This window comes from Crinia signifera, chromosome 5 (assembly GCF_055691185.1).
Source record: "Crinia signifera chromosome 5, ASM5569118v1, whole genome shotgun sequence".
NCBI lineage: Eukaryota > Metazoa > Chordata > Amphibia > Anura > Myobatrachidae > Crinia > Crinia signifera.
The window spans coordinates 52,000,231-52,027,430 of record NC_139221.1 but is presented as its reverse complement, the minus strand read 5'-3'; the positions used below and the strand labels follow the sequence as shown (position 1 = coordinate 52,027,430).

The 27,200-nt window shown below is 43.9% G+C and overlaps 1 protein-coding gene across 2 annotated transcripts in view; it reads left to right on the top strand.

Annotated features, from left to right (window-relative positions):
- ARFGEF1 (ARF guanine nucleotide exchange factor 1) overlaps positions 1–25,765 on the top strand; it is a 176,131-nt gene extending 150,366 nt beyond the window's left edge. Inside the window, exons 30-39 of one of the 2 annotated variants that reach the window (XM_083187219.1) lie at positions 6,232–6,361; positions 8,741–8,876; positions 10,669–10,807; positions 13,745–13,808; positions 15,497–15,629; positions 18,148–18,287; positions 18,843–19,011; positions 22,002–22,140; positions 24,283–24,400; positions 24,500–25,765. In XM_083187219.1, coding sequence (XP_083043345.1) covers positions 6,232–6,361; positions 8,741–8,876; positions 10,669–10,807; positions 13,745–13,808; positions 15,497–15,629; positions 18,148–18,287; positions 18,843–19,011; positions 22,002–22,140; positions 24,283–24,400; positions 24,500–24,736 — 1,405 coding nt within the window. In that variant the 3' untranslated portion in view covers positions 24,737–25,765. Of the gene's footprint in view, positions 1–6,231; positions 6,362–8,740; positions 8,877–10,668; positions 10,808–13,744; positions 13,809–15,496; positions 15,630–18,147; positions 18,288–18,842; positions 19,012–22,001; positions 22,141–24,282; positions 24,401–24,499 lie in introns of those variants that run through there. The other variant, XR_014474840.1, reaches the window with a different exon arrangement.
- Positions 25,766–27,200: the final 1,435 nt, after the last annotated feature.

The following is a 27,200-nucleotide window of genomic DNA, read 5'->3' as shown; positions in this document are numbered from 1 at the left end:
ACCCCAAAATCTGTGCCCCAATTTCTCCCGAGTACGGCAATGCCTCATGTGTGACCAAAAAGTGGCAGGACTCAGAAGGGAAGGAGTGATATTTGGATTTTGCAGCACAAATTCTGGTGGAATGATGGTGGGTGCTATGTCGCATTAGCAAGACCCCCCAAGCACCAATACAGTGGAACCCCCCACAAGTGACCCCATTTTGCAAACTACACCCCTCAGGGAATTAATCTAGGGGTATAATGTACATTTCAAACCCCCAGGGGTTTCACCAATTTTGATACAACTGGGCAAAATTACATTTTTTTACACAAAAATGCAGTTCTGGCTCAAAATTTTTCATTTTCACAAGGTTTGAAGGAGAAAAAGCACCCCAAAATATATGCCCCAATTTCTCCCGAGTATGGCAATGCCTCATATGTGACCAAAAAATACCAGTTGGGTGCATGGCAGGACTCAGAAGGGAAGGAGTGATTTTTGGATTTTGCGGCTCAGATTCAGGTGGAATGAATGGTGGGTGCTATGTGGCATTAGCAAGACCCCCGATGCACGGTGAATTGATGGACCTAATAATCCATAGATGTGTGGTATATTTTAAAACACTCCTTTATGCAAAGGCCGGGTTTGTCAGGGCAAGTTTCACAGTGGAAAATAGTTTCCTTTCTTATTCCCCTTTTATAACAAACTTTGCACCTTTTTTGTGTCCTGCCCTTTTTTGCAGTGGAGGGGATTTCGTTGGGAAAATGCTGCCCTGGTACAATACGGGGGCCAGTACTAGAAGTACTGGGGCCCTCTGCCTGCTGGTTCCCAAATATCAGGCCCTTTATGACTTCCTCTTGAAAGTGCATAAATGTCCCCCTCTGGCCGGTAGAACGGAATAGCACGTAAGCGTTATACAGTGCCATCTGGATGATATACACGGCCAGCTTCTTGTACCAGATTTTTGTTTTCCGCAGGGCACTGTACGGCTTCAGTACCTGATCTGAAAGATCCACTCCGCCCATGTACCTATTGTAATCCAGGATACAATTAGGTTTTGAGGTGTGGGTACTGGTACCTCGTACAGGGACGGAGGTGGTACTGTCTCCGTGAATTGTTGTCAGTATAAGGACATCCCTCTTGTCCTTATATTTGACCAACAACATATTTTCAGTGCATATTCCCCTGCTTTCACCCCTTCTCATTACTTGGGCAATGTGCGTTTTTGGGAGGCCTCTTTGGTTCTTGCGCACAGTACCGCAAGCTGCTGTACCTCTTGAACCAAGGGCCTTAAACAGGGGGATGCTAGTGTAAAAGTTATCCACATAGAGGTGATAACCTTTATCCAGGAAGGGGTGCACTAAATCCCAGACAATTTTTCCACTAACACCTACGAGGGAGGGGGGGCATTCTGGCGGTTCAATACTTGAATCCTTCCCTTCATATACCCTAAACCTGTGGGTGTACCCTGAGGTGCTTTCACACAGTTTATACAATTTTATGCCATACCTTGCCCTCTTATTGGGAAGGTACTGGCGGAATTTAACCCTTCCTTTAAAATGTAAAAGGGACTCGTCCACACAAATGAATTGTTGGGGGATGTACATCTCCTCAAATTTGGCGCTGAAATGATCAATGACCGGCCTGACTTTGAATAGCCGGTCAAAGGTGGGATCATCTCTGGGTGGGCACTGTGCATTATCGCTGTAATGCAGAAATTTAAGGATCATCTCAAAACGAGTCCGGGTCATGGCCATACGGTAAAATGGGGTGCTGTACAGAACATCTGTACTCCAATATTGCCTAATTTCTGGCTTTTTTACTATGCCCATATGAAACACCAGACCCCAAAACGCCATCATCTCTACTGCATCTACAGGGGTCCACCTAGCAAATGATGACGTGGGGTTTTGAGCAATAAACTGCTGGGCATATAAATTAGTTTGGTCCACCATTAAATTTATAAAATCATCAGAGAAAAATAATTTGAAGAAGTCAATTTCTCTGAGACCTGTGGAATCAAATTGGATTCCTGGGATGGCCAAAAACTCAGGAACCTGGGGCTCAAAATTGGCTGGTGGTGGGATCCATACGGGATCAATCATTGGGGGGGGGGGTCTCAGCTGCTCTACGGGGGCGTCTTTGAGGGGGTCCCTCATCACTAGAGGAGGAAGATGAGGTTAACACAAATCCTTCAAATTCCCCGCTTGCATCACTGTCTGTGTCACTGTCAGAGGCAAGCATGGCATATGCCTCCTCCGCTGAGTACATTCTTCTGGATGACTGGGATGACATTTGGGATGACCTTTGGGATGACATTTTTATTTTTGTGTTTGTGGTTGTGAAATGTTTCAACACGTGTATAGTGTAGGGGGGGGGTACAAACTTTATTTCAACCAGGTAGTGTGTATGTAGTGCAGAAAAAAAAAAAAAAAAAAAAAAAGGTCCTGCACCAAAAATTGAGCACAGATGTTAGTCAGTAACGACCGTCACTGAACAGCGCTCAAAGGCAACAGGAATTTATTAAAAAAAAAAAAAAAAAAAAAGGTCCTGCACCAAAAATTGAGCACAGATGTTAGTCAGTAACGACCGTCACTGAACAGCGCTCAAAGGCAACAGGAATTTATTAAAAAAAAAAAAAAAAAAAATCAACCCTGTGCCGAAAAAGCTGATCAGTGATGTACGTCACTGATCAGCGCACAGTGGCCACAGGACACCCACAAAATCACAGTGTGTGTAAAAATACCCACAGCACCCTCAAAAAAAAAAAAAAAGGTGAGGGGCAGCAGGTGCACAACCTTTGGTGCAACTGGCAGGTATATATTTCCTGCAGACACAAAATATAGCACTCTATCACTCTCTGTCACTCTCTCTCTCTATCTCTCACTATCTATCACTCTATGACACTGCAGCACTGACAGGAATTTAAAAAACAAACCCCTGCACCCCCAAAAAAGTTGCTGATCACCTCAGATATAGTGATCAGCACAAAAGGCGGGGGCAGCAGACACAAAATTTAGCACTCTCTATCACTCTCTCTCTCTATCTCTCACTATCTATCACTCTATGACACTGCAGCACTGACAGGAATTTACAAACCCCTGCACCCCCAAAAAAGTTGCTGATCACCTCAGATATAGTGATCAGCACAAAAGGCGGGGGCAGCAGACACAAAATTTAGCACTCTCTATCACTCTCTCTCTCTATCTCTCTATCTCTCACTATCTATCACTCTATGACACTGCAGCAAACCCCTGCACCCCCAAAAAAGTTGCTGATCACCTCAGATATAGTGATCAGCACAAAAGGGGGGGCAGCAGTCAGTTATATAAAAAATATATATCACAATCTGTCACTATCTCTCTATCTCTCTCTCTCTATCTCTCTCTCTATCTATAACTCTATTACACTGCAGCAAAATATAGCACTCTCTGTCACTAGGCCTCTCTATCTCTCTCTATCTCTCTCTATCTCTCTCTATCTCTCTCTATCTCTCTCTCTCTAGCTAACTGCAGCAGCACAACACAGCACAACACAGCACAACACAAGTAGCAAGATCCAGGCAGTGATCAGGTAAGTATTTTGCACGGTTTGCACGGATCAGGTCAGTATACTGCGGCAGCCAGGCACGGTGACCACACTGCACGCAATTCCAGACCGGAATGGCGTCTGCAGTGCAGTCACCGTTAGTTTAAACCCCCCTCCATGGCTGTGATTGGTCCGTCGGTCCGACGAACCAATCACGGCCTTTGGGGGCGGGCGGGGTGAGGTGGGGTGACACCAGTGTCACCCTTACACCCCACGGTGATTGGTGCTGTACTTTACAGCACCAATCACCTCCGATCCCATGTCACCGGCGAACGTTATTCGCCGGTGACACAGAAAACGCTGTAATTGGCTGTTCACACTGAACAGCCAATCACAGTGATCGGCGACGGGGGGGCGGCATCGCAGCCCCCCCCCGGGCACGCAGGGACATGTCTGCTGTCAGGGACAGCAGACATTGTCCCTCTGTCACTGCGTCTCTAGACGCAGTGACAGTTTTCAGCCATGACGTATATATACGTCATGTGTCGGGAAGTACTTCCCGACCATGACGTATATATACGTCAAATGTCGGGAAGGGGTTAAATAAGGATGTGCCTCAGACAATGGTATTTTCCTGTGCACGATTTAGAACAGCTGTTGTTAAACTACACATCCCAGCATTTTTGCTATTTGGTCATGTTAAAACTGTTGCAAGGCATGCTGGGATGTGTAGTTCAACAACAGCTGGAGGGTTCTCCATCCCTGATTTAGAACATGTCATAACAGTGTTTAAAAGAGGCCAAACTGTAGCCCATGATGGAGAACTCCAAACGTTGTTATTGGGTAAAACGTGTCTAGATCGTCTCTAGATAGCTGTGCATCGGAGGAACAGCCGATTGGTTATCATAATCACAGTGTAAAGGGAAGGGCTTGTCGTCTTACTAAGACACTGGCAATTTACTGACACACAACTAATGATGAGAATAGGGTCCATCATGAATGTAGGGGAACAATAATTATTTACATGGACTGACTCAGTAAATGTTTTGTAGATGATGAGCTCATCACACTGTTTAACAGAACCCTCTATTTAAATAGTACCTTTGGCCTTCCTGTGGCCATGTGTAAAGGTATACTGATGGACATAACAAGGTCACAGGGACCAACACGTAAGGCTACTGTACTTCAGCCCATGCAGTTGATTCGGTTATCCACAAGGGTGCACTTATGGCAGCTCCATGCGTGCAGCTGGGTGTTTGCAGAATCATAGGTCCATAAGGAAAGCAACTGGTGCTGGCCCCTATTGGTGGACTGGTGTTGGCCTTTATTGGTGGACTGGTGCTGGCCCCTATTGGTGCACTGGCGCTGGCCCTCAAACTTTTGTTCCAGTTTTCTTTCAAGTTTCTCACTGCCAGAGTGACTCTTCTAAGCTGGATTTGACTAATTTACATCAATAATGCATCAATATCAGCTATCAATAAAGGGGGGCTTTTATGTCAGAATTCATTTTTAACTTTTGCATCTTAATTATCGTATTCATTTATGGTGTTAAACCTCTTGTTATCCTATGTTCAATGTTTGTGAGTACAGGCTGTTTTGCCTCGTACCATCTGCACTTTTTCACTGGTAACACATCACAGGTCACCCATGTTCACGATTTTTTTATAGAATAGGTAAAAAATGGGAACGTACATAAGCTTGGATTTTTTCAGGGCACTAGGTGCCAAAACTTTGCCTGTGGATAGTCTTATCACACCTAATAAGGTTCCCCACCCTTCCCCCATTACACAACAACGACGTGGTTTAGAAACTTCAAACAAACAACTGGGCGGAAGCAACCAATGGGCCCGTGCTCTGCTCATGAGAGCTTACATACAGAGGTGACCATGGAGGGGTAGAAAGGAAGTAAGAACCAATGCAGTGGGTTAAGATGAGAGGCTTGACGGCTCTGATGAAGAAGTGGTCTTGGGAACTTGTTTGAAGCTTTGTAGAGCATTGGAGAGTTTGATAGGAAGAGGTATTGTAGATGATTCCGGAGGTAGGCCAAAATCTTGATGGTTGGAGTGGGAAAGGTAATCAGTTGGCAGGAGAAGTGGCGTTCATTCATGGAGCGGAGAGGGGGCAAGCTGGCATGTGAAGGGAGATGAGGTCAGAGATTTTAAGGATTCATTGAGGGCTTTGTCATACTCCTTTTCCACCAAATTTATTACCCTAGTTATTTGTGGGAAAAACCATGGTCCAAGTTTGGAAAAGGTTAGAGCAGGCATGTCCAAACTGTGGCCCTCCAGCTGTTGTGAAACTACACATCCCAGCATGTCTTGCCATAGTGTTTAGCATTCCCTAATATCAAAACTGTGGCAAGGCATGATGGGACTTGTAGTTTCATAACAGCTGGAGGGCCATAGTTTGGACATGCCTAGGTTAGATAAAATCAACTCCGATGGCTTCATCCGTCCCTGGTAGCTTCCAGGGATTAACTCAGGAAGGGTCTAAGTAATGATGCAGTGTGTGTGTCACCATATTAGAGTGAGTGCTGTTGTTTCTATGTAAGCAGCAGTGATGGCAACTCCAACCCCATCAAAATCAGGCCCAGGCTAAATATTTGTTCCCAAAATGTCTGACCCCACTGTTTGTCGGCAACATGTGTTTGCATTGATTTGAGTGGATCCTTGTATGCAACGTCAGATACATAAGTGTTCTGTTGTGTAAAGGTGTTTTTGTTGGCAGGGGTCTGACCGTCATGTTTGAGGTCATGAAGACATATGGGCATACGTTTGAGAAGCACTGGTGGCAGGATTTGTTCAGAATTGTCTTCAGAATCTTTGATAACATGAAACTCCCAGAGCAGCAGACCGAGGTGAGTTGCTGGCAAAACGTTTAGTATGGTCAGGTAACATTAATCCTCTAAGTGCCGACATTTCTGTGAGAGATATGCAGAATATCTGCTAAGAATGCCAGGGTCAAAGTTGAGGAATATGAATCACGTTAGTTATTGCCGGCTAATGATCTGAATTATTAATTGAAGATTTGTTAAACATTGCACCAAAAAAGAACAGTTGCTGTGATTGACGCTGGCATTTTTAGCGGCTTTTTTGCACATTTCACATTAACCACAGTACAATTTATAACATACCGTATATGTACTGTCTTTATGATATAATTACTGTTTGTGTAGGGTTATGGGGCTCATATCCGGATGGGGCTGAGGTTGATAATACCATGATTGACCACTAGAGGTACGTGGTCGACCGGGTTTACAAAGACAGTGACGCTGGATCGACGGGAGGCGAGCATTGACCGGAACCTGGTAGACGCAGGTTTTTCTTGGTGCCGGTCCACTTGGTTCCTACTCATCTATCCAAGTGGACATAGAGTGGGATATATAGTTGTTTGCTGAGCGTGGCGAGCCATGCAAGGGGACACTGTGAACATACACAGTGTCCACGGGCACCCCCTGACATTCGGCACCCAAAAAACCCAGAAAAACACGTTTCGACCTTGCTACTGTCAACCAGGTCCCTGTCGATGCATAATGGGATAAAAAAGGTTTAGAAAAATTACGTAGCGCTACACGAGAGGTTCTGCCTTGCTGAGTATATAGAGAGCTACCCAGCTTTTTAACGGAAGGATACTAGAATACAGATGGTGAATACTCATTTTGGAATAGTGGAAGGTTCTTAATAAGTACAACAACGTGAAAAGGTTCTTAATAAATACACAAATGTGAAATGTTCACATTTGTGTATTTATTAAGAACCTTTTCACCTTGTTGTACTTATTAAGAACCTTCCACTTCGATTATACCTGTCGATGCATGCCTCCCATTGGTCCAGCCTCGCTGTCTAAGTAAACTCTATTGACCAAGTATAACTAGACACTGTCGACCATGGTATTGTCAACCCTCAGCCCCGTCATTCCGATAATCCATAACCATGGGGCTCATATAGGGTTGGGTGGAAATTGTGTCTAAATTACAGGTGCAAAATGCACCCATAAAAAAATGAATAAAAAAATAAAATATATCCCTGCCAGTTCTGCAGGGATAGCGTATGCTTTGACTATGGAAGAGTATAAATCTGGTGTATGACAGGAGGTTTCCTCACATTACTGGTTGTAAATGTTGCTAATACAGTACTCCGTTCAGAGTGACCAGAGAGTGCTATTAATATATAAAAATGTCACATTCAAATGAAATTCGAATGATACATAAAGATAAGTTTAATTTTTCTTTTTCGCTAATTTCCAACCAATACTTATATCTGTTGCGTTTCCCTTTAAAAGGAGACCTGTGGTTTATTGCTGCAGACTAATTGCTGATATCACTAATAATGCAAATTGCAGGAGCCAGATTCCTGTAGTATTAGTTTAAATGGAAGGGATTTAGACAAATTTATCCAATCGGAAATGGTTGCCAGTCATCGTCTTATCAGTGGTATAACACCAGTGGATGGCGCACCAGACCGGGATCCCTTTAAGGTGTCTCTCTTGCATTTTAGAGACCACTGGAAACGGATTTGCACCAGTGGTAGGATGTATCTATTCTATAGTAGTGTTTGTGGAATGAATGCAGCAATTAATTGGAAACCATAACCGTGGTTTCTTATTAGTACATGTCAGCTGTAACATTGTTATCCTCCACTGTGTCTGAGGCAGATGGATCTTCTGACATCCACCCACTTTTTGTATTACTTTATTATCAGTTATTTATACAGCGCACACACATATTCCGCAGCGCTTTACAGAGAATATTTGAACATTCACATCAGTCCCTGCCCCAGTCTAGCTTACAATCTATATTCCCTACCACATGTACACGCACACACAGACATTCTATGGTTCATTTTTGTTAGGAGCAAAATAACCTACCAGTATGTTTTTGGAGTGTGGGAGGAAACCGGAGTACCCGGAGGAAACCCACGCAAGTACGGGGAGAATATACAAACTCTGCACAGTTAGAGCCATGGTGGGAATCAAAACCATGACCTCAGTGCTCTGAGGCAGCAATGCTAACCATTACACCTCCAAGTGCCTGATTTGTAGTGTTCCCCAAATCCCTTACCTAACCATTACACCGTCCATGTTGTCCCCATATGTAATACATACATTTAGCACAAGAAGAGAATGGTAGCTGTGCAGGTCTAACCATTAAACTTGCTGTGGAAATTACATTATGGTAATGTCTGGAAACCATTCATTGTACATACTTATTGTGTGGTTCTTACTTGTGGTGCCTTAGAAAGCTGAATGGATGACTACGACCTGCAATCACGCCCTCTATGCAATATGTGATGTCTTCACGCAGTACTTTGAGGTACTCAGCGATGTCTTACTGGACGACATATTTTCTCAGCTCTACTGGTGTGTGCAGCAAGGTGAGAACTTAATGTTCCTGTACTAGGAGTTCCCTATAGTATAACTCTGATTACTGCACTGACTACAACATTACAATGGAGAAAGTGCTTGTATGTTTTCTCATTAGTCTTATACTGAGGTACAAGAGAAGCCTTGTTCAAATGTTGTAGCCTTTAATGGCAAGATTTCTAATATATTATGGTACCACTGCTTGCCGTATGGGAATATTTGAGTTAATTCAAATGCATGAAAATACATCGGCTACAATTCAATGGGGAGACTGAGTAAGTACCAGTGTAATGAATGGTGAGGGAGATTCTAGTGAAAGTTGGGACTCTGGGAGGAGGGAATATGGTGAGTTCTATTTGGGACGTATTGAGCTGTAGGCAGCACTCCATCCAGGTGGCGATCGAGAGTGGGTCTCAGGAGATAGAACAGAAGTGTGTGGCGGTGGATTTAAGAACATTTCTTCAGCAAACAAATACATGTATAAGTGAGAGGTCGGTTTTCCAGAACAGACACTTTTCTTAGTGGCAGTGCAGGGAGGATGTTGCGCTGGTAAATACAGTTACAGATGGAAAACCAATACACAACTCTATCACAAAGGCCAGTAGAGTGAAGGTCGTTCAGGAGAGAACCAGGAGGGTGAGCATGGAGAAATGACCTTTAGTTGTTGCTGTATGTAGATCCCTTTGGTGAGAGACTCTCTCCCGTGAGACCACTTTTGGAGGCAGCAGGTCTGTTGGGCGTGCCATGGTTGAGGTTCGGCCACTGGAGACTGTTTGTGGTTTCAGTCCAGATGAAAAGTGAATCTGTAGGTGTCTGTCTATGATTGCTGATCTGAGTGCTTAGGGAGAGCACGATGTCTGCTGAGAATGGAAGGAGGTTCTGGCTGGAGAGCAACAAGGCGGAGTTTGAGAATCTATAGATGTAAAAGATGATGTTGTGGACTGGTGATCATATACATTGGAGGAAGTCAGTGAGGGGTTTGTGGCACCAAAGATGGTGTGGCTATCATTGAGAGGATTGAAATCTCCTAGAATAATGAAGATCAAACGATAAGAGCTTATATGCCTGTTGGCAAAATGACATTATCGTGGAGGTGGAGTGGAGAGAATAGATGGTAGGGGTGGTGCCAAGAGTATGACTAACCTGGTGCAGCATGGATAAGGGGTCTCCTTAGCTTACAGGTGTGAGGTTTGTTTCTGCTTAAATAGGCCATGAGTGAGGTAGATGCCAGCAGTTCATGGGTGCAAAGAGGAGAGCATGGGAATGCTAGCGGAGGTGGAAATAATAATGGGAAAGGAAGGATTCTGAAACGAGGAGAAGAACCTTGGAGAGAAGTGTGGTGAATATGATTAGGGGAAACCAGCTGATAGTGGATCTTCCTGCTAAGGCATAGTAGCTGCAATGAGGGAACTCCCACCCAGGTCTCCAGTTCAGTGACTGTCCTAAGCACTGTCACTTCCACCATTTGCTTGTATTATGTAAGGAGAGGAGGGTCAGTCTGTTTTCATTCCTATCTGGTCTCTGTTTGGAAAGATGGACCTTTAAGAGAGGTTGTACCGAGTCTCCTATTATTATTTAGAGTGAAGCATTTACTGGTGAATTCTAGCACAGTCATCTATATAATAATAGGAGCACATTGACTCACAGTAGTGAATACATCGATAGACTGTATCTGTATAATCTTGTTTTCCAATTAGCTCTCTCCCAGCCGACATGCCAGGGTCATGGTAGAACACATTTCTGTTTCCCCAGCACTGTAATTGCTGTAATAAACATCGCACTGTGCTGTATTTTATGTTGCAGACAATGAACAGCTTGCTCGTTCTGGAACCAACTGCCTAGAAAATGTGGTTATTCTAAACGGAGAGAAATTCACCCTAGAAATCTGGGACAAAACCGGCAATTGCATGCTTAATATCTTCAAGACAACGATTCCACACGCGTGAGTGCATTGTCCCGTCACAGCGGGGTCAGGGGGAGAAAAAAAAATTCTAATACATTTCACTTGTAAAAATGATTTCTCATTCATCTTTTTGTTATTTTATTGAATATGTAAAGGGTTTCTGTTTATAACATTCCCACACCGATAACCTCAGGTTACACAGTAATTTTATAAACATAGCAGATCCGGCAAACACCATCTTTAGGTATTTTGGGATCTCTATATACAGGTGTATATATATAGTTCAGTTGTTTTTTGTTTTTTTTAGAGGGAATTTGGTTTATAAGATGAAGCATAAGTTTTTACACCTGCGCTGCTGAATATATATATTATTATGCCTCTGAGCTTTGCTGAACAAAAGGACAACCGGAGACACTCATTAATAATGTAACAAAATTTTATGCATATAATAAAGAATTTGTAAAAAGGTATGTAATCTTAAATTCATAAGTCTCGCCATCTTGGAGCCGGCTCACGCAACCTATTGAGCCCAACTACAAGCCAGCATACTACATTTCCCACCGTCCATCACTGCCCACGGCTTTCCACCTCAGCCGGCAGCCTATCGGAGCTCCCCCCCCCCCCCCCCCCCCTCCGGCGGACGTCACGAAGCCTTCGCTCCGGGTCGAGCCCTCGACACCTCTGGGTTCCCCGTCAGAGCCGCAGTCACAGTACCATCACGGACACCGGGTTGAGCTACACTCACCATCCCCGGCCCCTCCAGCTATCCATCTCAAGGAGGGTGAGCATACGGTCCAGGACATAAGTGCGTCTCCTGAATACTCCATCTGCGCTATACACGCTAAAAGGTTACGCTACTTGTCCTCTGTGCATAGTTTATCTGCTTGCTTCCATCGGCATTGGCTTGTGTTTCCCGCAACCATCTTCCCCCACTATCTAACAGCTTACTTCTGCTAACTAACAAGACTGGCTGCAATTCTTGCATAAACCCTTGCTCCTTGCTATTAAGCATTATCTGTGATCCAAGTGGAGAGCGTTTTCTGCCCTATATATCTATTGAGCATGCTTTATTGTACTTGATTTTAATTATATATTTGTATGAATTTAAGATTACATACCTTTTTACAAATTCTTTATTATATGCATAAAATTTTGTTACATTATTAATGAGTGTCTCCGGTTGTCCTTTTGTTCAGCAAAGCTCAGAGGCATAATAATATATATATTCAGCGGCGTAGGTGTAAAAACTTTTTCTTCCTTTTGAACCCCTTAGTGAGACATAGCACGCTCACTCACACTCTGCAGCAGCTATTTATATACATTGTTTTAACCACCAATAATTTTTTTGTTATTTTTATTAAGCTTTTTGCTAAACAGCGCCAGGATCTGTGAACGGAAGAGGCTCTCCCTTGGATCCTCCTACGTCCACAGAAACCCCCCCCCCCCCTCCCCCTATAAGATGAAGCATGTAATAAACATATCTCTGGATGGGTGTTCTGCAACCACCATAAAGTGTGGGGTTTTATTAAGCTTATTCCCCTGTTTTGTGGCATTTTTCCCTGGGGCACTGTTGGACCCAAGGGTATGCTGGACCTGATTGTCAAAGGGCTAGCATGCCCTGTCATTAATTTTGGGAACCAGAACAAGCTGGTGCCACTAGTGCGCCAAAGGCAAAGTGTAATATTTATTTTTACGATTACCTTGCACTCACCCCAACCGAAGTGCAGGAAGAGCCCTAAAGCTGTTGGTGCTATGCCTTGATATTATTTATTTATTAACAGTTTCTTATATAGAGCAGCATATTCCATTGCGCTGGTACCACTAATAGGTGTGGGGTGGATCCCCTATGGAATCCACCTAGCATAGAACTGGTTGGAATATTGGTGAAGGGACCCATGCTGCAAATCTCTGATTTTGTGGTCACCAGCAATAATCTCAAACCAATAATGCTAATTAGAGTATAGAGTAGGAAAGATCCCCTCAGTTATTATTTAGTAAATTCTGTATTGTTGCGTAAGGTGTGTGAGTCACTGCAGTGTAGCTGCGTAAGGTGTGTGAATCACTGCAGTGTGTAGCTGCGTAAGGTGTATGAGGCACTGGCGTGCAGCTGCGTAAGGTGTGTGAATCACTGCCGTGTAGCTGCTTAAGGTGTGTGAGGCACTGCCGTGTAGCTGCTTAAGGTGTGTGAGGCACTGGCGTGTAGCTGCGTAAGGGTTGTGAGTCACTGCCGTGTAGCTGCGTAAGGTGTGTGAGGCACTTTAGTGTAGCTGCGTAAGTTGTGTGAGTCACTGCGGTGTAGCTGCGTACGGTGTGTGAGACACTGCAGTGTAGCTGTGTAAGGTGTGTGAGTCACTGCAGTGTAGCTGCGTAAGGTGTGTGAGGCACTGCAGTGTAGCTGCGTAAGGTGTGTGAATCACTGACGTGTAGCTGCGTAAGGTGTGTGAATCACTGCCGTGTAGCTGCGTAAGGTGTGTGAGGCACTGGCGTGTAGCTGCGTAAGGGGTGTGAGTCACTGCCGTGTAGCTGCGTAAGGGGTGTGAGTCACTGCCGTGTAGCTGTGTAAGGTGTGTGAGTCACTGCCGTGTAGCTGCGTAAGGTGTGTGAGTCACTGACGTGTAGCTGCGTAACGTGTAGCTGCGTAAGGTGTGTGCGGCACTGGCGTGTAACTGCGTAAGGTGTGTGAGGCACTGCAGTGTAGCTGCGTAAGGTGTGTGAGTCACTGACGTGTAACTGCGTAAGGTGTGCGAGTCACTGCCGTGTAGCTGCGTAAGGTGTGTGAGTCACTGACGTGTAACTGCGTAAGGTGTGTGAGGCACTGCAGTGTAGCTGTGTAAGGTGTGTGAGTCACTGACGTGTAACTGCGTAAGGTGTGTGAGGCACTGCAGTGTAGCTGCGTAAGGTGTGTGAGTCACTGCCGTGTAACTGTGTAAGATGAATCACTGCAATGGTATAATGCTGACTGTTTATCCTGTACAGGTTACTGACGTGGAAACCTGCAGCTGGAGATATTGATTTGAGTGCTCAGTCTGAAAAGCAGCTGGTAAGCATAATACGCGTGTGTGTGTGTGTGTGTGTGTGTGTGTGTGTGTGTATATATATATATATATATATATATATATATATATATATATATATATATATATATATATATATATATATATGTATGTGTGTGTATATATATATATATGTATATATATATATATATATATATACTGTATATAATAATATCATAGTATTTGTGTGATATTTTGTACAGTGTATTAGTCATACTAGATTGTTCTTCAGGAAGAACCGAGGTTTTATTATTTTGGATAAAGAAGTCTTTGTAGCCTTTCCCCACAAAATAGGGTTTTGCTAGGACTATTATTGAAGCTGCAGTGCTCAGTGATTATCACTGGGTGGGAGATTACATTTCCTTCCCATATTACATTGGTTATATTTAACGAACACATTTGTATGATGAATCACACACACACTCTGCATAGTCTTTGTACAGACCAAATACAGCCAGTAGCTGCTGCGTAACCTCTTCTAGTCCTCTGCCTGGAGACTTAAGATGGCCATACATCAGAAAGATCGATCTTAAGATCGTTTGCGCTCATGATTGTGTACAATTTCCCTTGAAATCCCCGGCAGTCCTTGGTGGTTTTGGACACACAATCTACACACAATCCATCATACAATCCATCTGCTGCATGATTGTGTATACAAGATGTGCACACAATCTGCATACAATTCATCATACAGTCATACAATCCATCTACTGATTGATTGTATGATTGTGTACACAAGATGTGCACACAATATGCATACAATCCATCTTACAATCAATTGAAATTGTATGATTGGGTACAATATCTTTCTGATGTATGGCCACTTTTACTGTGATGGGGCAGCCTGGTTATGGCCACAGTGATCTGTAGCGTACAGCCCCATATCCCAGTATTCCCATAAGGAATATATAAAGCACTGACACTTTCTCCTGGTTCATGATAAGTTGTGAAAACATTCAACATATTTATTGGATTTTATAAGCAAATATTTTCTTAAAATGTATTCTATTTAATTTTTTATTTATATTTTAATTAAGAAATGGTTCTTATGGGTGTACCGATGCCCTACAAGCGTCTTACCTTTCTTGCATTATACATAACAGTACGGTTACCGCTTCCCCTGATACAGTATATACACAGAAGGATTTTCCTAGATTACTCATTTTATACATATACAAACTTCTTCTGAAGGGGCCAGCAATTGTTACTTACACTTCTTCACCAGGCAGTGCTCTGTGCTGATATAGGAACTGCATCAACTCATTGGAGTAGTTTCAGTGACCATCAGGAACACCCAGGGTGCAGTATGGAAGATCTATCTCAGGGCTGGGCAATAGCGGCCCTCCAGCTGTTGATGAACTACACATCCCAGCATGCCTTGCATAAGTTTCAGCATGGCCACATAGCAAAACTGATGCAAAGCATCCTGGGATGTGTAGTTCATCAACAGCTAGGGGGCCACTATTGCCCAGCCCTGATCTATCTGAACACCTGATGGATCCAGTGTAACCTCACCTGTGTCTTTCATAACTGATAGATCCAGTGTAACCACCTGAGCCTATTAGTCCCTGATGTCATTAGATCCAGGCAGCAGTATATGACAGCCCCTGTTGTGTATTTTGTGTTCATTTACAGCACAAAACATTATGATAACTGCAAATTGTGTCTGTTTCAGGATTCTGTATCTCAGAAATCTGTGGATATCCATGATACCATGCAGCCACGGACAGTGGATGGCAGACGAAATACCCAGTCTGGAATAACAGTGGTCACCAATGACGAGTTTTACTCTGCAAGACCCGGAGCAAGTGAGTTGTAGGATTATGTAGTGCTAGATCTACCAGTGTGGATCTGTGCGTTACACAGAGGGAGTTGTAGGATTATTTAGTGCAGGATCTACCAGTGTGGATCTGTGTGTTAGACAGAGAGAGTTGTAGGATTATGTAGTGCAGGATCTACCAGTGTGGATCTGTGCGTTACACAGAGGGAGTTGTAGGATTATGTAGTGCAGGATCTACCAGTGTGGATCTGTGCGTTACCCAGAGAGAGTTGTAGGATTATGTAGTATGGGATCTACCAGTGTGGATCTGTGCGTTACCCAGAGAGAGTTGTAGCATTATGTAGTGCAGGATCTACCAGTGTGGATCTGTGCGTTACACAGAGGGAGTTGTAGGATTATGTAGTGCAGGATCTACCAGTGTGAGTCTGTGCGTTACACAGAGGGAGTTGTAGGATTATGTAGTGCGGGATCTACCAGTGTGGATCTGTGCGTTACCCAGAGAGAGTTGTAGGATTATGTAGTATGTGATCTACCAGTGTGGATCTGTGCGTTACCCAGAGAGAGTTGTAGGATTATGTAGTATGGGATCTACCAGTGTGGATCTGTGCATTACACAGAGGGAGTTGTAGGATTATGTAGTGCGGGATCTACTAGTGTGGATCTGTGCGTTACACCGAGTGAGTTGTAGGATTATGTAGTGCAGGATCTACCAGTGTGGATCTGTGCATTACACAGAGGGAGTTGTAGTATTATATAGTGCGGGATCTACCAGTGTGGATCTGTGCGTTACACAGAGGGAGTTGTAGGATTATGTAGTGCAGGATCTACCAGTGTGGATCTGTGCGTTACACAGAGGGAGTTGTAGGATTATGTAGTGCAGGATCTACCAATGTGGATCTGTGCGTTACACAGAGCGAGTTGTAGGATAATATAGTGCGAGATCTACCAGTGTGGATCTGTGCGTTACACAGAGGGAGTTGTAGGATTATGTAGTGCGGGATTTACCCGTGTGGATCTGTGCGTTACACAGAGTGAGTTGTAGGATTATGTAGTGCAGGATCTACCAGTGTGGATCTGTGCATTACACAGAGGGAGTTGTAGGATTATGTAGTGCGGGATCTACCAGTGTGGGTCTGTGCGTTACACAGAGTGAGTTGTAGGATTATGTAGTGCAGGATCTACCAGTGTGGATCTGTGCATTACACAGAGGGAGTTGTAGGATTATGTAGTGCGGGATCTACCAGTGTGGGTCTGTGCCAGACGGTGTTGTAGGATTATTTAGTGCTAGATCTACCAGTGTGGATCTGTGCATTACACAGAGGGAATTGTAGGATTATGTAGTATGGGATCTACCAGTGTGGATCTGTACGTTACACAGATGGAGTTGTAGGATTATATAGTGCGAGATCTACCAGTGTGGATCTGTGCGTTACACAGAGGGAGTTGTAGGATTATGTAGTGCAGGATCTACCAGTGTGTATCTGTGCGTTACACAGAGGGAGTTGTAGGATTATGTAGTGCAGGATCTACCAGTGTGGGTCTGTGCCAGACGGTGTTGTAGGATTATATAGTGCGGGATCTACCAGTGTGGATCTGTGCATTACACAGAGGGAGTTGTAGGATTATGTAGTGCGGGATCTACCAGTGTGGATCTGTGCGTTACACAGAGGGAGTTGTAGGATTATGTAGTGCGGGATCTACCAGTGTGGGTCTGTGCGTTACACAGAGGGAGTTGTAGGATTATGTAGTGCGGGATCTACCAGTGTGGATCTGTGCGTTACACAGAGGGAGTTGTAGGATTATGTAGTGCGGGATCTACCAGTGTGGATCTGTGCGTTACAGAGAGGGAGTTGTAGGATTATGTAGTTCAGGATCTACCAGTGTGAATCTGTGCGTTACACAGAGGGAGTTGTAGGATTATGTAGTGCAGGATCTACCAGTGTGAATCTACGCATTACAGTGTACAATTGCACATGAAATGTTATGCGAATAAAAAGGAAAGCAAAGGGGCATACATATGGGTCGATTTCAACCCTTTCAGATTGCTTAGAAATGGAGCACTGTGTTCTCCTTATGTATTACCTGCATCAATGGCAATCTGTGGTCCCGCGCATCGCATTCACCCGCAGGGAAAGCCAGGACTTGCGGGGCATTGCCTATTAAAATTAGGCAACGAGCTGCTCAGCTGAACGCTCAGCACAAAGCATTGCGGGTGCGCAGTGTGCTGAGTGATTGTGCTAAAGCACGTTGCTAAGTTAAATAGCCAGGTCGCCCCGTGTGTACTTGGCTTAAGAGAACAAATATGTTGTACGGACTTGTGTTGTGTAGTGCACACCACTGTACAAGTGCTACCTGTAGATGCTTACCAGGGCTATTGCTGACCTAGTGCATCCTCACATTATGTCTCCTTATTACTGCACGGCATGCTACAGTGTCTCGCGCATCAATAATATCATTTCTGGAGATAAGAAATTACTTTGAACTTGAACAGGAAAGTTCTCTCTTCCAAGAGATCAATCATTGCGCTTGACTTGTGTTTTTTGTAGAAGTTCCGGAACAGAAACTGTTTGCCGCATTGTTAATTAAATGCGTGGTTCAGCTGGAACTCATCCAGACCATCGACAACATTGTGTTCTTCCCAGCAACGAGTAAGAAGGAGGATGCAGAGAACCTGGCTGCAGCTCAGGTGTGTGTTGTGTCACCTGGAATCATTGTCTCTTTGTCTCACATGTAAATTAGCACTAAGTGCAATTCTAAAGGGGCATTTCCAGGTTTAGGGTACTATTATTCCTGTGCTTACCATCCAGGATGGTATACAAGGTCCTCTGCTTGCTGCAGGCTCACCCTGTCCTAGTTGCTGCACTTTAATTGTGTAGATCTGGAGTATCTCTCCCAGGGTCTGTGGCTGCTCCTATGTTTGAGGTTGTACAGGTGCCACCAAACAGGGCTAGTTGTGGTTAAACCTTTAGCAATGAATTGCCCCTTGAGGTTATTTGTAGCTTAGATAGCCATAGAACTTTATTTCTAACATTCATCTCAAGACCACATCCATTGGTTGACAAGGGCTGGCGACAAAGTTAGATTAGTCTGTTAATGGCTGAACAGATAGAAGTAATGGTGACATGGAGAGATGGGTGTTCGTATATAAACTAAGTCTACATGAAAGAAGCACCTTTGCTCTCCTAGAGCTTGAGTGACAGCTGGCGAGATGAAGCTGTTTGTTTCCTTCCTACCTTCGCAGAGGGATGCCGTTCACCTTGATGTCCACGTTGACACTCAAGATCAAGGGATGTATCGCTTCCTCTCATCTCAGCAACTCTTCAAACTCCTGGACTGTCTGCTGGAATCTCACAGATTTGCAAAAGCTTTTAACTCCAATAATGAGCAGAGGACGGCTCTGTGGAAAGCAGGTTCGTGTCACCAATGTCTTGTACACAGATGAGCTACAAAGTGCACCGTCTGCTAGGCTTTCATTTGCAGAACAGGAGGCCTGTTTTTAACTGTACATGTTTCAAACTCTAACAGTAATTCCCCTTTTACATCGCACAAAATTACCACGTTCATGACGGTTTCTTGCCGGTTCGACCCGGTAATTGGTGCAATGTGAAAATGGTTACCGGTTACAGCTAACCGGTAGCAACACGGCAATACGGACCCGGGTAAAAAGAAGGGTTCTTACCGGTTCCTTGCTGTGCAGTGTGAACAGGTTCATCGGGTTGAGCGACCCGTTTCCCGTTCACACTATGGAGGAGGCAGCGCTTGGAGCAGCACCAGCTCTAAGCGCTGCCTCCTCCCCCACTCCGATGATGCTCCACCGCACCCCCACATTGACGTCAGCGTACCTGAAATATTGCCGGTTCGCTAATGTGATCTGAATAGGCCGCACATGCAGGGTCACACTGAACCATTTCAAAGTCCCGGTGTTACCCCGGCATTTTCAGTCTGAAAGCAGTACAAGTTCTTACCATCATTTACTGGTTTCATATTCTGAAATTATATGGTGGGGAATTGTTACTCCAACAGTTCAAGTCGGGAGCCACTGACCTCATTTCAGCCATCTTGCTGTAGTCTCTGTACTCTATGTCCCCCCGTTACAGCTCCCTTTCTGCTCTAGTACAGCAAAGAACTGACTACTGTTTGTATGCTGCAAGCACGCCTCAGAGTTTCTCCATGCGTGTTCCGGCTGCTTCTCTATGTAGCCTTACATCTTGGTAATGAGGCCCATGTTACAAAGCCAAATATGGACAACAAAGCTCTAAGCATGCTCATGAACTTACAGATACTTTTTAAAATTGTTTGCAACATACAGCGCGCTATTGCCATATAGTGCTGCTCGCGGTCCAGCTGTGTCTGCGTTTCACCGACCAGACGTAGTAACCCAGCTGTGGCGCACAACAATAAGTATAATGGAGCCGGCAAGTGTGTGGCAAACTACTGATAATATAGATGCTTCCTGTGATTACACAACATACACATAGGGGGATATGCAATCTGCTGCCGCTATTTCCGACATGGGAATTAGCGGCGGCTCCCTATTCAATGCTGTCATTAATGACAGCACTGATGAGGGATCACGACAGAACGGGCTCAACTTCAGAAGCTGTCGGGCCTGTTCTGCCGATACCGGCCGTGGATTGTCGTGATCTGGCCCGCAGATCGACAATCCACAGCTGTTTTGCGGCCAAGCCCCCTTTGCGCCGAGCGGCAGGGGAGACATTGAATCACGTCTGTCGTTCTGCGGTCGATCTGACCGCAAACGGGCCCAGATCTCGGCTGTCGGCGGGGATCGACAGCCGTGGTCCCACATTGAATACTCCCCATAGATGCATAAACGGAGATCGTATGTATTATGCTGATGGAATGCAATGAGCCAGTCTTGATATACAGCAAAACCCGGACAAAGTAACCTAAGTATATATATATATATTGGTCACTGGTCACATATCGCTGGCATTCACAATGTGTTATGTAAGAGCACATATCTATAAATGCACAAAGTCACCTTGTAGTTTCTAAAAGTACAATATACACTGCCTTGCAAAAGTATTCACCCCCCTTGGCTTTTTACCTATTTTGTTACATTATATATATATATATAATGATTTTTCAAAATAAAAATCTGAAAATTGCCATGTGCATATGTATTCACCCCCTTTGCTATGAAGCACCTCAAAAATTCTGGTGCAACCAATCACCTTCAGAAGTGACATAATTAGTGAAATGAAGTCCACCTGTGTCCAGGTGTGTCACATGATCTGTCAGTATAAACACACCTTTTCTGAATGGCCCCGGAGGCTGGAACACCACTAAGCATCACACCATGAATACAAATGAGCTCTCCAAACAAGTCAGGGACAATGTTGTTGAGATGTAGAAGTCAGGGTTGAGTTATAAAAAAAAAATATTGAAATCTTTGATGATCCCCACGAGCACCATCAAATCCATCATCTTCAAATGGAAAGAACATGGTATCACATCAAACCTGCCAAGAGACGGCCGCCCACCAAAACTCAGACTGGGCAAGGATGGCACACCTATGTTTAGACAGTCCAAGTGCTGTGCGGATGCACTGTATATTATATTGTAGTAATTCATCTCCTACTTGTAGCTCTGTGCTGTTATTTATTTATTTGTACAATACAAGATTAGACAGATGTACAACTAGAGCTCGCTTACAATTAGTGCATCCTGGCTGTGTGTTCTAGTATAGCATTATGGGGTTTATTCTGGTTCACTCCTTCTGGCAAACGCCTTCTTAGATGGACAAAACCATGTGCACTGCAGGGGGCAGATGTAAAATGTGCAGAGAGAATTAGATTTGGGTTAGTTATTTTGTTTCTGTGCAGGGTAAATACTGGCTGCTTTATTTTTACACTGCAATTTAGATCTCACTTTGAAGTAAAACCCCACCCAAATCTAATTCTCTCTGCACAAGTAACATCTGCCCCACCTGCAGTGCACATGGTTTTGTCCATCTAAGAAGGTATTTGCCAGAAGGAGTGAACCAGAATAACTATTTAAGGAGGAGCAGAAACAGGGTTTTTAACAGGCAGGGTTTCAACGTGATTACATTTATTGTTATTATAGGGGGGTATTCAATCCTGGGTGACATTTTCACCAGATGAAAATTCAAGCATCGGCAAAAACCACGTAAATCAGTGAAATTGCTGCAAATTCACATGGTTTTGGCGAATTTGCAGCCGTTTAAGCCTGTTTTTGCCCATGCTGATTCGCCCCAAAAAAAGTGAAAGTGAAAAATGCGTGATTGAATACGGATAAGCGAATCCTTTCCGTTTTTTTCACCTGGTGAGATTGAGAACGCCCATATGAGTAAGCAACTTGTAAAAAAATAGAAAGGAAACAAAATAAAAAGTTGCTTATTCTTTCCCTTATTCCTTAGGTTTCAAAGGTAAATCAAAGCCGAATCTCCTGAAGCAGGAGACGAGCAGCCTGGCCTGTGGTCTGCGCATCCTGTTCCGCATGTACATGGATGAGAGCCGGAAGAGCGCTTGGGATGAGGTCCAACAACGGTTACTTAAGTAAGAACAGTTTGCATCGGATCTCTGTTGGCCTGTGCTCACTCCGTACTGCTGTAAAACAGAATATATATATATATCTCCATGTATTTCCGGCACTCTGTTTTTTTGACTATACTGAGAAGTTATAGAAATCCTTTCTCTCTCTTCTGTTTATACTGACAATTATTTCTGGACACTCCTCCTCATACTTTACCAAAATCTACGTGTCCTATGTGAGATGTCTTCTCCAATAGGTCCAGTGGTGGTTTTTACCTATGGGCTGCAGGGCTGCAGCCCCCCCAGGTAAAATCAGCCACTGTAGTGAAGCCAGATGCAGTCTGTGAGACTGCACTGGCTTCACTGTGACTGGCAGTGACTTCCAATTGGAAGTCCGACCTGCCAGTCACAAAGGCAGTCCCATTGGGAGGTGTTCCCTCCCTCCCTCCGGGATGCCTTTGTGCGGGCTGCCGTGCAAAAATGGCGATTGTGCAGTACCTATATAGGTACTGCACACGCGCTGGTCCCGGTACCTGTCATTTGTATTGAACAGGCGCTGGGACCAAGATTGCTTCTGTGGGCTGTTGCCCAAGCAGCCCATAGAAGCTGGCCGCATGCGCAGTACACATGTTTGTACTGCGCATGCACCAGTCCCGGCGCCTGTCATCACAGCACAGGCGCCGGGGGCGGGACTAGAGGAAGCAGTGGTGGCGGCGACAGAGGGGTGCCTGAATCGCGGTATCCCTGCTGCGGCCAGAGGCAGCCCCCCTCCCCCAGAAAGGTCCGGGCCACCACTGAATAGGACAGATATATTATACATGCAACTGGGAATGAACCGTATATATTAGTCCACCCATTTAGTTCTGTGCTGACACACACCCATACTTTCATCCGAATATCTTATATATTAAATATAACTCTTCATTTTATTTCCCAAACTCTTAATTAGTCTCTAAACCAATGGTTAAATACATTTAATCAACCAAATATTGCAAGAATCACCAACGCAGATGACGGCATAAAAAGCTATTTGACTAAAAACCTCTAATGCCCAAATATTTGTTCATCTGCGACCACAGACTTCATGCCATCTAATGCTAGATCTGATTTGCTTTCTGCTATACATCTGTAAACCGCATGCAGATCAGGTGACTTGATTAGTTTGCAGATCTTCTATTCCTCATTAGTGGCTCAGTACAATCTGGTCATTTGGATTCTGCTCACTGGTAACTGGATCAGACTCAGCGGAGCATTCTGCGAGTATTTGCACATTGGAGATTATTCTGGTTCACTCGCAAATTCACTCTCAGATGGACAAAACCATGTGCACTGCAGGTGGGGCTGATGTAACATATGCAGAGAGAATTTGGGTGAGTTATTTTGTTTCTGTGCAGGGTAAATACTGACTGCTTTATTTTTACACTGCAATGTAGATATCAGTTTGAAGTACACATCCCACCCTAATCTGACTCTCTGCACATATTACATCAGCCCCACCTGCAGCGCATATGGTTTTGTCCATCTTAGAGTGAATTTGCCTTTGCAAGTGAACCAGAATAACCCCCATTGAGCACCAGATAGTAAATGCAGCTACATCTACAATGCACACCTTTCTGCTGGTATAGTGACTTTATTTTTGTAGGGTGACATATAACGCAACTAAAAACACCATTCTGCCAGTAATATTAGGAATCCCGTTTGTGTATCTGTTTCCATGCCGATGCTGTGAGTGGTTTCACTAGAGGCGTTAAACTATACATGCGTCCTATCTAAGTACAAGAGAGTCAATCCAAACTAACCATTGTATTGACCCACTAATGAGGACTATAAGGACTGCAAACTAGTCACGTTCCCTATTACGCATGTAATGTAGTGGCACCAGTTTCTAGCAGAAAGCTGATACAGCATTTAATTGGTTGTCACAGATTAATTATATTTTGGACATTATAGGTTGTTTAGGTTAATTGATCTTGTATGCTGCTCATGTGTGTGACATGTTTCTTGCAGTGATGGGTTCCTTAAGTGTTTTTAATTACTTTTTATAGACTAATTAAGCAATTAACTTCGACTATTCAAATAAAAAAATCGCCTTTATTCCTGTATGTTATACTGTAATGTTACGCCGAGCAGCCTTAGCAGTACATTATATATTGCTTTCTTTTCCAGTGTTTGCAGTGAAGCGTTGAGCTATTTTTTAACCCTTACATCTGAAAGTCACAGAGAAGCCTGGACTAACCTTCTGCTACTATTCCTAACCAAGGTCCTGAAGATCAGTGACGAGCGGGTAAGCACAGCAATAATGCCAATTTAAATACAAAAATAGCCGTAAGGTTCGTTAACTTAACACTGATGGGTTTTTTTTTTCATTTCCTTTCTGTTGCAGTTTAAAGCTCACGCCTCCTTCTATTACCCCCTGTTGTGTGAAACCATCCAGTTCGACTTAATCCCAGAACTACGTGCTATCCTTAGAAGATTTTTCCACCGAATTGGGCTTGTTTTTAAAATTTCTCTACCCCCAGATCCGGACCACCAGGACATATCAGGACAACACGTAGCGGCTACTGAACTTCAGTCCTCTGAGGACAAGAGACAGAGTTCCGCCTCCCGAGACAACCTTTAAACGAGAACGGTTTTCCATTCGGGTTTTAATGGTACAGCTGCTTAGAAAGACACTGTCACTTCATTACACTCCAGACTGTCTTGCAGTGGACACTCTGTCCTTTACGGGATCATTTCCAGCCTCCATCGCGGTAACAGCACATCAAGGGAGGAGAGCGGACACATGGGAATACAAGACCCAAAGGGTTGTGTGGCAAAAGTCAATTATCTCTTATTCATATTTCAGACTGAAGAATTGAACCCACGTTGTCCATGAGATGAGCGAAGAGGATTCTGATGTTTCTAATTTATGTTGCACTCCATTTATCTATGAACTTGTAAACACCTAGGGGGTAAAAATGTACAGAGATGCAGGTCTGTAATATACGCCGTAAAACACTATTTGCCGATCTTCCTGCAATATTTAATTTCCTCACTGATTTGCTGCAGATCCCATTTATTATATCATTTATGGAATGCACTAGATTTTTTTGAGATTTGAAAAAAATTATTTTTTTAGTTTTCTTTAATACTTCTAGCCCTGATATTACTGCTGCTGACTTTTCAAAGCAGAGGCTGACGACGTCGCATTTGATTAATCTGTAAGATAATCGTAGGGCTTTGAATAAAATTTCCTCCAGTGACCTGGAACTTGAATCCCCGTAGCAAGCCTAGGTTGTGTCTGCTGTTCTAATTATGTTCCTTTGTTTGATGTAGATTTCACTGTACAGAAATTTAATGTTAAATATATAAAATTAATGAGCTTGGTTTGGCCTGTGGGAAGGTAAAAAAAAAAAAAGAATAATTTTGGGAACTATATCACTACTGTGAATTGTGCTTCAATGGTAACAAAACAAAGAAACAGATTCAAGTGTTGAGCATTCCTTATTGCAGTGGATGTAGAATTTCTGGACATATATATATGGTACAGACCTTGTAAAGTTTTCTATGTAAACTTCTGTACAACTTTCTGTACTATATCGGTTCTCATCTGGCATAATCTAATCAGGTTATAGGTCAATAAAGTTTTTGAATTCTTTCATCTTGCAAACCAAGTTGGAGTCATAGTGCTTATCTTGTGGATAATCCAGTAAGGACACCCCCCTCCTGCAAGTAGAAATGATCACCACCTTTTTTATAAAGTGTACCTGTAGTCCAGGCATGTCCAACCTGCGGCCCTCCAGCTGAAACTATACATCCCAGCATGCCTTGCCATAGTTTTAGCATTCCCTAATATCAAAACTGTGGCAAGGCATTCTGGAATGTGTAGTTTCACAATAGCTTGAGGGCCGCAGGTTGGACATGCCTGCTGTAGTCTGCGGGCCTGGCCAAACTGTGGCCCTCCAGCTGTTGTAAAACGACACATCCCAGCATGCCTTGCCATAGTTTTAGCATTCCTAATAGCAAAACTGTGGCAAGGCATGATGGGAGTTTTAGTTTCACAACAGCTGGAGGACCGTAGCTTGGTCATGCCTGATCTAGAGTTTCCCAGACTCTGCTATTCAGGATATCCATGCTTGAGCACAGGTGACTTAATTTGTACCTTAAGCAATTTTACCATCTGGACTCCAGAATAAATATCCTTAAAACTGGACTACAATATCGGAGTTTTGGGAAACTCATACACACTCTGGCAGCCAATCCAGTAACCATTGTGCCATTAGGTCTTGGGGGATTCATAGCCTGTGTTTTCTTACAGAAACACTTTTGCCATACCTGCCAGCTGTCATGGCAGGTAGGGACTGGGGTCATGTCGAGCAGTTCTTAGAGATCTGGGAACTGCCCTCCCCGGAACTAGCAAAGAACATAGGCGTGGCTCAAAGACACTGCGTTTCCTGTGAGACTACGCCCTGTAGGTGGGAGGCCACACCCCCTAAGGCACACATATAAGCTCCTCAGCAGCCAGGAAGAAAGTTGGGTGGAATGCATTACCTGTATTTCAGATATTCTCTTGATCTTATGTGTTTGTGTTGGTCTGTGAATGAGCCGTTATACTGGATATTTTTAGCTGCTACAACCTTTTTTTTCCTCAAAGAAAAGTTAAGGTTTATACACACTAGGTGATTTTGCGCTCAGAGTAGCTAATTTGGTACTTGTTTAGTTTCACAGTGGCGAATATCGCAAAATTTTGTAAATGTTGATGAAAATATTAGGTACTTGTTTAGTTTCATGGCGGCAGCATGCCCGTGCGCTACTTCCGGGTGGGCTTGCCAAACTTTCTAAAATAAACTAAATAAACTCCATGCCAACGTGGATAGTTCATACCCCCACTATCCACGTTGGCATGGAGTTGATTTTAGATAGTGTGGCGAGCGCGGCGAGCCCCGCAAGGGGACTCATACGCGCGGCCATGCTGCCGCCGTGAAACTACCAAAGTACCAAATATTAATGTCTAAGGTAAGAGTGCAGGTATTGGAGGTAAGTCGTACTCAGAAAGCTGCTTGTTTAGAGTGTGGGCTGCTGATTGGCTAAAGGTTGCCTTCTCC